The sequence below is a fragment of the Brachyhypopomus gauderio genome, unplaced genomic scaffold (genome assembly GCF_052324685.1).
Source record: "Brachyhypopomus gauderio isolate BG-103 unplaced genomic scaffold, BGAUD_0.2 sc129, whole genome shotgun sequence".
NCBI lineage: Eukaryota > Metazoa > Chordata > Actinopteri > Gymnotiformes > Hypopomidae > Brachyhypopomus > Brachyhypopomus gauderio.
Genome location: NW_027506950.1, coordinates 297,982 through 312,044, shown reverse-complemented (window position 1 = coordinate 312,044; position 14,063 = coordinate 297,982). Strand labels below are relative to the sequence as shown.

At 42.4% G+C, this 14,063-nt stretch overlaps 1 protein-coding gene across 1 annotated transcript in view; it reads right to left on the bottom strand.

The window, feature by feature from the left end:
• LOC143499011 (uncharacterized) overlaps positions 1–6,586 on the bottom strand; it is a 40,714-nt gene extending 34,128 nt beyond the window's left edge. The window contains exon 1 of the mRNA XM_076993948.1: positions 6,483–6,586. Within this exon, the coding sequence (XP_076850063.1) occupies positions 6,483–6,576 (94 nt within the window). The 5' untranslated portion in view covers positions 6,577–6,586. The remainder of the gene's footprint in view (positions 1–6,482) is intronic.
• Positions 6,587–14,063: the final 7,477 nt, after the last annotated feature.

The window sequence follows — 14,063 nt, the reverse complement described above, 5'->3', positions numbered from 1 at the left end:
TGTCCTGTTGCAGGATGAAGTTGGCTCCAATCAAACGCTGTCCACAGGGTATGGCATGGTGTTGCAAAATGGAGTGATAGCCTTCCTTATTCAAAATCCCTTTTACCTTGTACAAATCTCCCACTTTACCAGCACCAAAGCAACCCCAGACCATCACATTACCTCCACCATGTTTGACAGATGGTGTCAGGCACTCTTCCAGCATCTTTTCAGTTGTTCTGCGTCTCACAAATGTTCGTCTGTGTGATCCAAACACCTCAAACTTTGATTCATCTGTCCATAACACTTTTTTTCCAATCTTCCTCTGTCCAATGTCTGTGTTCTTTTGCCCATATTAATCTTTTTCTTTTATTAGCCAGATATGGCTTTTTCTTTGCCACTCTGCCCTCAAGGCCAGTATCCCGGAGTCACCTCTTCACTGTAGACGTTGACACTGGCATTTTGCGGGTACTATTTAATGAAGCTGCCAGTTGAGGACCTGTGAGGCGTCGATTTCTCAAACTGGAGACTCTAATGTACTTGTCTTCTTGCTCAGTTGTGCAGCGGGGCCTTCCACTTCTCCTTCTACTCTGGTTAGAGCTAGCTGGGCGCACGCTACACAGATGGGACAGGAACAGTGACTCAGAGAAAAACAGGCGGAGGACTCTGCATCTATGTGCATGAAGGTTGGTGCAATAGCAGCATTAATGGACAGGCACTGTTCTCCCGACTTAGAGTTCATGTCGGTAAAATGCAGGCCATTTTACTTGCCTAGGGAACTAACTGTAGTTATCATTACCGCAGTCTACATTCCACCGGACGCCAATGTAAAAACAGCTCTTGCTCTGTTGCTGAACGCTATCAATAACCATCAGCGTACCTATCCAAATGGCATTCACATCATCGCAGGGGACTTTAACAAGGCTAATCTCAAAACAGTTCTACCAAAAATATACCAATATGTGAAATGCCCAGCAAGAGGGGAGAATATACTGGATCATGTATATTCCAACATCAAGCATGCTTACAGAGCCATACCCCTCCCCCACCTGGGTCAGTCAGACCACCTTTCTTTGTTCCTCATCCCTGCATACACCCCCCTTATCCGACAAACAAAGCCCAAAAGGATCACCATTACCACCTGGCCCGATGACGCCCTTGGCAGACTACAGGACTGCTTCGAACAAACACAGTGGGAAGTTTTCCAACATGAAGACCTGAATGAATTCACAGACACTGTACTGTCTTACATCAGACACTGTACTAATACAGTCACAGTGGAAAAGTCAATCCGGGTATACCCAAACCAAAAACCATGGATGACTAACCAGGTCCGAGCGCTCCTCCAGGCCCGTGACTCAGCCTTCAGATCCGGAGACAGAGCATTATATAGTGCCACTCGTGCCGACCTGAGGAAAGGCATCAGAACTGCCAAAGCAGAGCACAGGAAGAAAATAGAGGAGCAGTTCAACAACAACCCTCGTGAAGCTTGGCAGAACATCCAGTCCATCACCAATCACAGAGGCTGTGCTACAACACCCGGTGATCCAGACGCGGCACTAGCAGAGAAACTGAACATTTTTTTATGCCCGCTTCAAATCCCAGGCACAGTTTCCGAACACAATAATTTCCTCCCCCCAACCACAATCCACTCCAGTCACTGGTCCCCCCCCCACTCATTCTTGCAGCTGAGGATGTTAGACGGGTGCTTCGTGCTGTGAAGCCTAAGAAGGCTGCAGGCCTGGATGATGTACCAGGGAAGGTGCTTAAGGCATGTGCTGACCAGTTAGCACAGGTCTTCACCAAAATCTTTAACCTGTCACTGGAACAAGCTGTCATCCCAGCTTGCTTGAAATCAGCCACCATCATTCCAGTGCCCAAAAAATCACCTACAACCAGCCTCAATGACTTCCGCCCGGTAGCACTCACCCCAGTCATCACAAAGTGCTTTGAGAAACTAGTTCTGAAACATATCAGAACCTGTCTCCCCCCCACTATGGACTCATATCAGAACCTGTCTCCCCCCTACTGGACTCACATCAGTTTGCATACCGGACCAACAGATCCACAGAAGACGCAATATCCATCGCCCTCCATTCAGCAGTGAGTCACCTGGAGAAACGGGGGAGCTACGTCAGGACGCTCTTCATCGACTACAGCTCTGCCTTTAATACCATAATACCGGATATCCTGATCCCCAAATTAGCCAATCTGGGGCTTCCACCATTGACCTGCTCCTGGATAAAGGACTTTCTGATCAACCGTCCCCAGCAGGTGAAACTGGGTCCTCATCTCTCCTCCGTTTGCACCCTAAGCACTGGCTCCCCCTAGGGGTGTGTGCTCAGCCCACTCCTTTATTCACTCTACACATCCGACTGTAGCCCCGCCCACCCAGAGAACATCATTGTGAAATTTGCAGACGACACAACATTGGTGGGACTGATATCAGGGGGGGACGAGACAGCCTACAGAGATGAGGTCATGAAACTTGGTGAGTGGAGTGCAACTAACAACTTGGCACTAAATATCAACAAGACTAAAGAACTCATCCTGGACTTCCGACGGAACAGGGCCGCCCCAGCCCCCCTGCAGATCAATGGTGAATGTGTGGAGCGAGTGGAGTCTGTCAAATTCCTAGGAGTACACATCTCTGCAGACCTCTCCTGGACAGCCAACACCTCTGCACTGGTCAAGAAGGCCCAGCAGCGACTACACTTCCTGAGGGTGCTCCGGAAGGAGCAACTAAGCACACGCCTGCTGGTGACCTTCTACCGCTCCACCATAGAGAGCCTACTGACCTATGCTGTGTCAGTATGGCACTCTAGCTGCACAGAAGCTGAAAGGAAAAGAATGCAAAGGGTGACCAACACTGCGGAAAAAATAATTGGCTGCTCTCTGCCCCCAATAAGCTCTGTATACAACTCTCGCTGTCTCAACAGGGCAAGGAATATTGTAACAGACAATACCCACCCCGGCAACCACCTTTTCAACCTGCTGCCTTCTGGCAGACGTTACAGGTCCATACCGGCCAAAACAAACAGACTCAGGGATAGTTTCTTTCCAAAAGCCATCACAATACTAAATGGGAATCCACACAAACTGTGACTGTCTGTGGGCCGTGTGCCTGTTGTCCGAGTGTTGTATGCTTGGAAAACTCTTTGCACAATAGCGCTTGCACAACAGCGCTTGTATGTTTGAAAAAGCCTTTTGCACAATAGCACCTTTTCTTCTTTGCACACTCATTTATTTGGGTTTTTGGCGACCATATGTTTACATATTGCACCTTGTTCTCGTCATTATATGTTTACCTCGTCATTATATGTTTACATACATTTGTAAGGAGCAGCTTTACAATCTCGTTATACTATGTATACTGTGTATGCTGTGTATAGTGACAATAAAGGCTTTCTATTCTATTCTATTCTATTCTATTCTATTCTGTGCTCTCCTCTGAAGGGAGTAGGAACTAACACACTAGGAAATTTTCAGTTTCTTGGCAATGTCTCGCATGGAATAGACTTCATTTCAATTGAGAAATGAATAGACCCTGAATAGACAGTCTAAAACAAGAACAGACTGTCGAGTTTCAATTGAAAGTTGTTTTTTCTGGCCATTTTGTGAGTTTAATCGAACCAACAATTGTAATGCTCCAGATTCTGGCTCAAAGGAAGGTCAGTTTTATAGCTTCTCTAATCAGCAAAACTGTTCAGCTGTGCTAACCTACTTGCACAAGGGTTTTCAAGGGTTTTCTAAATATCCAATAGCCTCCTTACAGAGTTAGCAAACACAATGTACCATTAGAACACTGGAGTGATGGTTGTTGGAAATGGGTCTCCATACATCTATGTAGATATTGCATTAAAAACCAGATGTTTACAGCTAGAATAGTCATTTACCACATTAATAATGTATAGAGTGTATTTTTGATGCAGCTAAATTGAAAAAAAACTGCTTTTCTTTCAAAAATAAGAACATTTCTAAGTGACCCCAAACTTTTGAATGGTAGTGTATGTTTGTCACAAAATAAAGAATAAAAAAAAATTATCAGGTTGAATGGGGACAAAACAGAAGTCCTTATTGTGGGTCCAGAGGATGTGTTCATGCAGGTGCAGTTAGACCTTGATTATGCTGGGTTAAAGGTAAGGCCATCTGTTAGAAATCTGGGTGTGATCTTCGATCGCCATTTAAACTTCGCTGGTCACATCATTAGACCAGACATTTCCTGATTTTTTTGGACACAGAAACTCATCCATGGTGGATGGTGGGGGCTCGTCCTGGGTGCTGGTTACGTGTCCGTCCCGTTGCATTTCGTGTGTTTACGTTCAGACCTCGTAACGGGTACATTCATGGTTGGAGTATGTGAGACGTTGCCTGTTGTCAGTGTTGCGTTCATATTAGGTAATGATTTGGCAGGAGACAGAGTGCTTCCTGCCCCCGAAGTTGTGAGACTTTCTGAATTGGCCGGTTCTAGTAAGACACCTGTCCAAGAGGATATAGAGCAGGGGTACTCAAATAGAAATGATGACGGGCCACATTATATTTTTTCAATCACTGAGGGGGCCAGTTACGGTTGGGGGGGGTTAGCGAACGAAAACTGTCAACGGGGGGTGGGGGGGGGGGGTGGCCAACGCATTTAGGCATCTGCTACGTGTTTGTTGTTGCCATAAAGGCAATCCCCAGCGTCGTCTTGAGATTGCGGTGCGCGATTTCAAATTAAGAGTGGATAGCGCGATTGAAAAAAAAGATTCCTAAAAAAAAAAAACACATTTCACGGGCCGCATGTGGCCTGCGGGCCACTATTCGAGTATGGGGGATGTAGAGACACGGTCCATGTTTCCAGCAGCGTGCGTAGTCACTCGTGCACAGAGTAAAAGATTGGCGGAGCTGGTGGATTTAAACTCACTCACATACAATATAAATATTTTTAAATAGTTTTACAATAAGAACAAATAAATGTATTGGACTGATCAGGATTCAAACCAATGATTTCCTATTAATCATAAGAATGCTTGAATTTTCCTTTGTTAGTAACAGGTTCACAGATTGTAAGTATTAAAGTATTGAAGTGTGAAAAGTGCAACACAGACAAACTTGAATTGCAGCCTTCATAATAGTTTTTTCCAGTATTGTACAATTGTACAGTATTATGCTTTCTGGGTGCCGTGCTTGGCTACACTCCCTCCTGTTAAGCTTGTGTTCATCTGCCAATCGTGTATTTGTCTTCATGTTCCATGTGATTTTGTTTTCATTATGGTTGTTCCCTCCTGTTAATCTGTAACTCCACCCCTTGTGATAGGTTTCATGTGTTCCTCGTTGAGTTCCTTATCAGTGTTGTGTATTTAATCCCTGGACTGCACTAATCTTTGTCAGTAGATGTGTCGTTGGACAATTGTTGTATGTCATATGTTTGATATACAGCACATTTCATGTGGTTAAGCAGTAATATTGTTTAGACATGTTGTTTAGACATGTTTGAACAAGTCATTCATGTGAATTGTTTCTCTCTCTCTGAATTACCAGCTCTATGACTTTGGACTGACACTGGTGCCCATTTTAAATCTTGCTATTCTCAGGGTGTGAGAATCACTCAGTGCCCACAGCGTTATAGTCAGGATTTGGGATGTGATTCCAACACACTGTGTGTCACTATCAAGACATCTAATCACTTCGCAGCAGGCTAATGGATGTCTGGTTTGCCTTAAATTTTCAGTTTTAGTCATTCTAATGAGAATTCAAGACATTCTAATGACAATTTTGCACTGTAGCATATCAGTTAGACACAATGACATTACACAATGAAGTGATAAACCAGTGTAAGGATTAAAAATTGTGAGATGTGTTTTGAGTCAACTGAAGCTTTGTGTTTTTATGACAGTAGGAGATGATGACAATAGTACCAAATACTGATTTGGTAACTGATACAACTGAGATCAAACTCTATTAGTACATCAAAGTTGTAAAGTGTTGAGGACTGTACCCACCATGGGATCAATAGAAATGGGGTGAAGTGTCAATGCGCACTAAAATAAAGAAACTAAAAGCATATAAAACTAAAACAAATAACCATAAAGCAAGGGAGAAAAATACACCGAAGACAATCAATACGAAAATTAAACTCAACGGAAGAAAACACAAAAGACATAGAAAACTCAATGTGTGAATGATGTCTGTGGCAACAACAACAGAGAATAAATTAAATGAAAACTCAAAAGACAGAAAACTCAATGCATAATGAAATGTACAGGAACAAAAAACATTTTTTGTTAAAAAAAACGAACAAAAGACGCCATGGGAAGTAGCTGGTTAGCTGGCTGATGCCGCATCAAACTCAAAACCCTTCCAAACTAAACCCAAACCCACAGAAGTAACATAGAAGGAAAACTTGAGAGACACCAGGAAGCCTTGAAAACAGAAAAACCAAAACAAGTGTGGAAAGAGCATAAGACCTGACCAAGGAAAGTTTGAAAAGCCTTAAAAAATGTATAAGGTCCATGAAGACTTACCTGAAATGTTGACTTGCTGAGTGCTCTTCAGGTATGAAACCATAACTTGCGTGAAGTCTTTTTGTGTGATAACAGTAATTTCGTCAAAGACCATGTCCAGCCCTTCAACACTATTACAGCAAAATGCAAACCTTGTCAGCAAATTTTACAGTCATCCTGATGTTTACACATTCAAAATAACAGCAATGGCCTAAAAGAGCTAGGATGTTGATTCCTTCCATAATAGTGGGAAAAACCAAAACAAATAAATAAAAAAAAACAATAAAGGTTAGACTGCTGCAACAATAAAGATTGACACTCACATCACATGGTAGGCAGCGCAGTCGGCAAATGATGTTATTTTTGTAAGCATCTCTACGGTCAGACTTGGGAGGACAGGGACAAGTATCGACTCAAACCACAAAGTCCATTCAGACACGGAGAAGTGTCGGAAATGAACAATGATGATTTCAAATGTCCGAGTCATCATGATGTCCCTGACCACTGGATTGATCTGTAGAGTCTAGCAGAGGAGGGAGGAAAATTGCTCAAACACCGACTCTTTAAAAGGCGAACGTTTCTCATTAAATTGTTACAAAAGCAATTCTCTGTAATGAACCACACACGAGCATGCTGGAGAAATGCATAGATTGACCCATACCTCTGAGCCCTGGATCAGAGATGCCAAGAACTCTTCAACGTTTTTGAAGGCGTCGCCTTCGTCCAGACGGTCGAACACCTTATTCATCATGTCTGTGTTGGTCAGTGCCCCGGAACTGAGAGTCAGTTCAGCTACCTCGGACGGAGTCAAGTGCCCCAGTGATTCAAACTGCAAAAGAATATCCAGAATGTTTTGTAAGCGTTTCTGCTGAACGCATAATCCAAAAGAAATGAAATGACACTTCCATCTAGGCTTTTAATGTTCTTACGCCAGAAAAGTTAAATTTGAATGCAAGCAGATCTTCCAGAGTCACGTAGACAAAGTAGCTTGCAAAGTTGACCTGTGTCCAGGCAGTGGTGTCATTTTGAGTTGCACAAGGAGCACCTACAACAAAGAGGAAAAGCCACAAAACCTTCCTTAAAAAAACACTCAAAACAAAACAAGTGTGGAAAGAGCAAAAGACCTGATCAAGGAAACCTTTGTAAAGCCTTAAAAAATGAATGGGGTCCATCAAGTCTTACCTGAAATGTCAACTTGCTGAGTGCTCTTCAGGTATGAAACCATAACTTGCGTGAAGTCTTTTTGTGTGATAACAGTAATTTCGTCAAAGACCATGTCCAGCCCTTCAACACTATTACAGCAAAATGCAAACCTTGTCAGCAAATTTTACAGTCATCCTGATGTTTACAAATTCAAAATAACAGCAATGGCCTAAAAGAGCTAGGATGTTGATTCCTTCCATAATAGTGGGACAAAACAAAACAAATAAAAAAAAAACCAATAAAGGTTAGACTGCTGCAACAATAAAGATTGACACTCACATCACATGGTAGGCAGCGCAGTCGGCAAATGATGTTATTTTTGTAAGCATCTCTACGGTCAGACTTGGGAGGACAGGGACAAGTATCGACTCAAACCACAAAGTCCATTCAGACACGGAGAAGTGTCGGAAATGAACAATGATGATTTCAAATGTCCGAGTCATCATGATGTCCCTGACCACTGGATTGATCTGTAGAGTCTAGCAGAGAAGGGAGGAAAATTGCTCAAACACCGACTCTTTAAAAGGCGAACGTTTCTCATTAAATTGTTACAAAAGCAATTCTCTGAAATGAACCACACACGAGCATGCTGGAGAAATGCATAGATTGACCCATACCTCTGAGCCCTGGATCAGAGATGCCAAGAACTCTTCAACGTTTTTGAAGGCGTCGCCTTCGTCCAGACGGTCGAACACCTTATTCATCATGTCTGTGTTGGTCAGTGCCCCGGAACTGAGAGTCAGTTCAGCTACCTCGGACAGAGTCAAGTGCCCCAGTGATTCAAACTGCAAAAGAATATCCAGAATGTTTTGTAAGCGTTTCTGCTGAACGCGTAATCCAAAAGAAATGAAATGACACTTCCATCTAGGCTTTTAATGTTCTTACGCCAGAAAAGTTAAATTTGAATGCAAGCAGATCTTCCAGAGTCACGTAGACAAAGTAGCTTGCAAAGTTGACCTGTGTCCAGGCAGTGGTGTCATTTTGAGTTGCACAAGGAGCACCTACAACAAAGAGGAAAAGCCACAAAACCTTCCTTAAAAAAACACTCAAAACAAAACAAGTGTGGAAAGAGCAAAAGACCTGATCAAGGAAACCTTTGTAAAGCCTTAAAAAATGAATGGGGTCCATCAAGTCTTACCTGAAATGTCAACTTGCTGACTGCTCTTCAGGTATGAAACCATAACTTGCGTGAAGTCTTTTTGTGTGATAACAGTAATTTCGTCAAAGACCATGTCCAGCCCTTCAACACTATTACAGCAAAATGCAAACCTTGTCAGCAAATTTTACAGTCATCCTGATGTTTACAAATTCAAAATAACAGCAATGGCCTAAAAGAGCTAGGATGTTGATTCCTTCCATAATAGTGGGACAAAACAAAACAAATAAAAAAAAAACCAATAGAGGTTAGACTGCTGCAACAATAAAGATTGACACTCACATCACATGGTAGGCAGCGCAGTCGGCAAATGATGTTATTTTTGTAAGCATCTCTACGGTCAGACTTGGGAGGACAGGGACAAGTATCGACTCAAACCACAAAGTCCATTCAGACACGGAGAAGTGTCGGAAATGAACAATGATGATTTCAAATGTCCGAGTCATCATGATGTCCCTGACCACTGGATTGATCAGTAGAGTCTAGCAGAGGAGGGAGGAAAATTGCTCAAACACCGACTCTTTAAAAGGCGAACGTGTCTCATTAAATTGTTACAAAAGCAATTCTCTGAAATGAACCACACACGAGCATGCTGGAGAAATGCATAGATTGACCCATACCTCTGAGCCCTGGATCAGAGATGCCAAGAACTCTTCAACGTTTTTGAAGGCGTCGCCTTCGTCCAGACGGTCGAACACCTTATTCATCATGTCTGTGTTGGTCAGTGCCCCGGAACTGAGAGTCAGTTCAGCTACCTCGGACGGAGTCAAGTGCCCCAGTGATTCAAACTGCAAAAGAATATCCAGAATGTTTTGTAAGCGTTTCTGCTGAACGCGTAATCCAAAAGAAATGAAATGACACTTCCATCTAGGCTTTTAATGTTCTTACGCCAGAAAAGTTAAATTTGAATGCAAGCAGATCTTCCAGAGTCACGTAGACAAAGTAGCTTGCAAAGTTGACCTGTGTCCAGGCAGTGGTGTCATTTTGAGTTGCACAAGGAGCACCTACAACAAAGAGGAAAAGCCACAAAACCTTCCTTAAAAAAACACTCAAAACAAAACAAGTGTGGAAAGAGCAAAAGACCTGATCAAGGAAACCTTTGTAAAGCCCTAAAAAATGAATGGGGTCCATCAAGTCTTACCTGAAATGTCAACTTGCTGAGTGCTCTTCAGGTATGAAACCATAACTTGCGTGAAGTCTTTTTGTGTGATAACAGTAATTTCGTCAAAGACCATGTCCAGCCCTTCAACACTATTACAGCAAAATGCAAACCTTGTCAGCAAATTTTACAGTCATCCTGATGTTTACAAATTCAAAATAACAGCAATGGCCTAAAAGAGCTAGGATGTTGATTCCTTCCATAATAGTGGGACAAAACAAAACAAATTTAAAAAAAAACAAATAAAGGTTAGACTGCTGCAACAATAAAGATTGACACTCACATCACATGGTAGGCAGCGCAGTCGGCAAATGATGTTATTTTTGTAAGCATCTCTACGGTCAGACTTGGGAGGACAGGGACAAGTATCGACTCAAACCACAAAGTCCATTCAGACACGGAGAAGTGTCGGAAATGAACAATGATGATTTCAAATGTCCGAGTCATCATGATGTCCCTGACCACTGGATTGATCTGTAGAGTCTAGCAGAGAAGGGAGGAAAATTGCTCAAACACCGACTCTTTAAAAGGCGAACGTTTCTCATTAAATTGTTACAAAAGCAATTCTCTGAAATGAACCACACACGAGCATGCTGGAGAAATGCATAGATTGACCCATACCTCTGAGCCCTGGATCAGAGATGCCAAGAACTCTTCAACGTTTTTGAAGGCGTCGCCTTCGTCCAGACGGTCGAACACCTTATTCATCATGTCTGTGTTGGTCAGTGCCCCGGAACTGAGAGTCAGTTCAGCTACCTCGGACGGAGTCAAGTGCCCCAGTGATTCAAACTGCAAAAGAATATCCAGAATGTTTTGTAAGCGTTTCTGCTGAACGCGTAATCCAAAAGAAATGAAATGACACTTCCATCTAGGCTTTTAATGTTCTTACGCCAGAAAAGTTAAATTTGAATGCAAGCAGATCTTCCAGAGTCACGTAGACAAAGTAGCTTGCAAAGTTGACCTGTGTCCAGGCAGTGGTGTCATTTTGAGTTGCACAAGGAGCACCTACAACAAAGAGGAAAAGCCACAAAACCTTCCTTAAAAAAACACTCAAAACAAAACAAGTGTGGAAAGAGCAAAAGACCTGATCAAGGAAACCTTTGTAAAGCCTTAAAAAATGAATGGGGTCCATCAAGTCTTACCTGAAATGTCAACTTGCTGAGTGCTCTTCAGGTATGAAACCATAACTTGCGTGAAGTCTTTTTGTGTGATAACAGTAATTTCGTCAAAGACCATGTCCAGCCCTTCAACACTATTACAGCAAAATGCAAACCTTGTCAGCAAATTTTACAGTCATCCTGATGTTTACAAATTCAAAATAACAGCAATGGCCTAAAAGAGCTAGGATGTTGATTCCTTCCATAATAGTGGGACAAAACAAAACAAATAAAAAAAAAAACCAATAAAGGTTAGACTGCTGCAACAATAAAGATTGACACTCACATCACATGGTAGGCAGCGCAGTCGGCAAATGATGTTATTTTTGTAAGCATCTCTACGGTCAGACTTGGGAGGACAGGGACAAGTATCGACTCAAACCACAAAGTCCATTCAGACACGGAGAAGTGTCGGAAATGAACAATGATGATTTCAAATGTCCGAGTCATCATGATGTCCCTGACCACTGGATTGATCAGTAGAGTCTAGCAGAGGAGGGAGGAAAATTGCTCAAACACCGACTCTTTAAAAGGCGAACGTTTCTCATTAAATTGTTACAAAAGCAATTCTCTGAAATGAACCACACACGAGCATGCTGGAGAAATGCATAGATTGACCCATACCTCTGAGCCCTCGATCAGAGATGCCAAGAACTCTTCAACGTTTTTGAAGGCATCGCCTTCGTCCAGACGGTCGAACACCTTATTCATCATGTCTGTGTTGGTCAGTGCCCCGGAACTGAGAGTCAGTTCAGCTACCTCTGACGGAGTCAAGTGCCCCAGTGATTCAAACTGCAAAAGAATATCCAGAATGTTTTGTAAGCGTTTCTGCTGAACGCGTAATCCAAAAGAAATGAAATGACACTTCCATCTAGGCTTTTAATGTTCTTACGCCAGAAAAGTTAAATTTGAATGCAAGCAGATCTTCCAGAGTCACGTAGACAAAGTAGCTTGCAAAGTTGACCTGTGTCCAGGCAGTGGTGTCATTTTGAGTTGCACAAGGAGCACCTACAACAAAGAGGAAAAGCCACAAAACCTTCCTTAAAAAAACACTCAAAACAAAACAAGTGTGGAAAGAGCAAAAGACCTGATCAAGGAAACCTTTGTAAAGCCTTAAAAAATGAATGGGGTCCATCAAGTCTTACCTGAAATGTCAACTTGCTGAGTGCTCTTCAGGTATGAAACCATAACTTGCGTGAAGTCTTTTTGTGTGATAACAGTAATTTCGTCAAAGACCATGTCCAGCCCTTCAACACTATTACAGCAAAATGCAAACCTTGTCAGCAAATTTTACAGTCATCCTGATGTTTACAAATTCAAAATAACAGCAATGGCCTAAAAGAGCTAGGATGTTGATTCCTTCCATAATAGTGGGACAAAACAAAACAAATAAAAAAAAAACCAATAAAGGTTAGACTGCTGCAACAATAAAGATTGACACTCACATCACATGGTAGGCAGCGCAGTCGGCAAATGATGTTATTTTTGTAAGCATCTCTACGGTCAGACTTGGGAGGACAGGGACAAGTATCGACTCAAACCACAAAGTCCATTCAGACACGGAGAAGTGTCGGAAATGAACAATGATGATTTCAAATGTCCGAGTCATCATGATGTCCCTGACCACTGGATTGATCTGTAGAGTCTAGCAGAGGAGGGAGGAAAATTGCTCAAACACCGACTCTTTAAAAGGCGAACGTTTCTCATTAAATTGTTACAAAAGCAATTCTCTGAAATGAACCACACACGAGCATGCTGGAGAAATGCATAGATTGACCCATACCTCTGAGCCCTGGATCAGAGATGCCAAGAACTCTTCAACGTTTTTGAAGGCGTCGCCTTCGTCCAGACGGTCGAACACCTTATTCATCATGTCTGTGTTGGTCAGTGCCCCGGAACTGAGAGTCAGTTCAGCTACCTCGGACGGAGTCAAGTGCCCCAGTGATTCAAACTGCAAAAGAATATCCAGAATGTTTTGTAAGCGTTTCTGCTGAACGCGTAATCCAAAAGAAATGAAATGACACTTCCATCTAGGCTTTTAATGTTCTTACGCCAGAAAAGTTAAATTTGAATGCAAGCAGATCTTCCAGAGTCACGTAGACAAAGTAGCTTGCAAAGTTGACCTGTGTCCAGACAGTGGTGTCATTTTGAGTTGCACAAGGAGCACCTACAACAAAGAGGAAAAGCCACAAAACCTTCCTTAAAAAAACACTCAAAACAAAACAAGTGTGGAAAGAGCAAAAGACCTGATCAAGGAAACCTTTGTAAAGCCTTAAAAAATGAATGGGGTCCATCAAGTCTTACCTGAAATGTCAACTTGCTGAGTGCTCTTCAGGTATGAAACCATAACTTGCGTGAAGTCTTTTTGTGTGATAACAGTAATTTCGTCAAAGACCATGTCCAGCCCTTCAACACTATTACAGCAAAATGCAAACCTTGTCAGCAAATTTTACAGTCATCCTGATGTTTACAAATTCAAAATAACAGCAATGGCCTAAAAGAGCTAGGATGTTGATTCCTTCCATAATAGTGGGACAAAACAAAACAAATTAAAAAAAAAAACCAATAAAGGTTAGACTGCTGCAACAATAAAGATTGACACTCACATCACATGGTAGGCAGCGCAGTCGGCAAATGATGTTATTTTTGTAAGCATCTCTACGGTCAGACTTGGGAGGACAGGGACAAGTATCGACTCAAACCACAAAGTCCATTCAGACACGGAGAAGTGTCGGAAATGAACAATGATGATTTCAAATGTCCGAGTCATCATGATGTCCCTGACCACTGGATTGATCAGTAGAGTCTAGCAGAGGAGGGAGGAAAATTGCTCAAACACCGACTCTTTAAAAGGCGAACGTTTCTCATTAAATTGTTACAAAAGCAATTCTCTGAAATGAACCACACACGAGCATGCTGGAGAAATG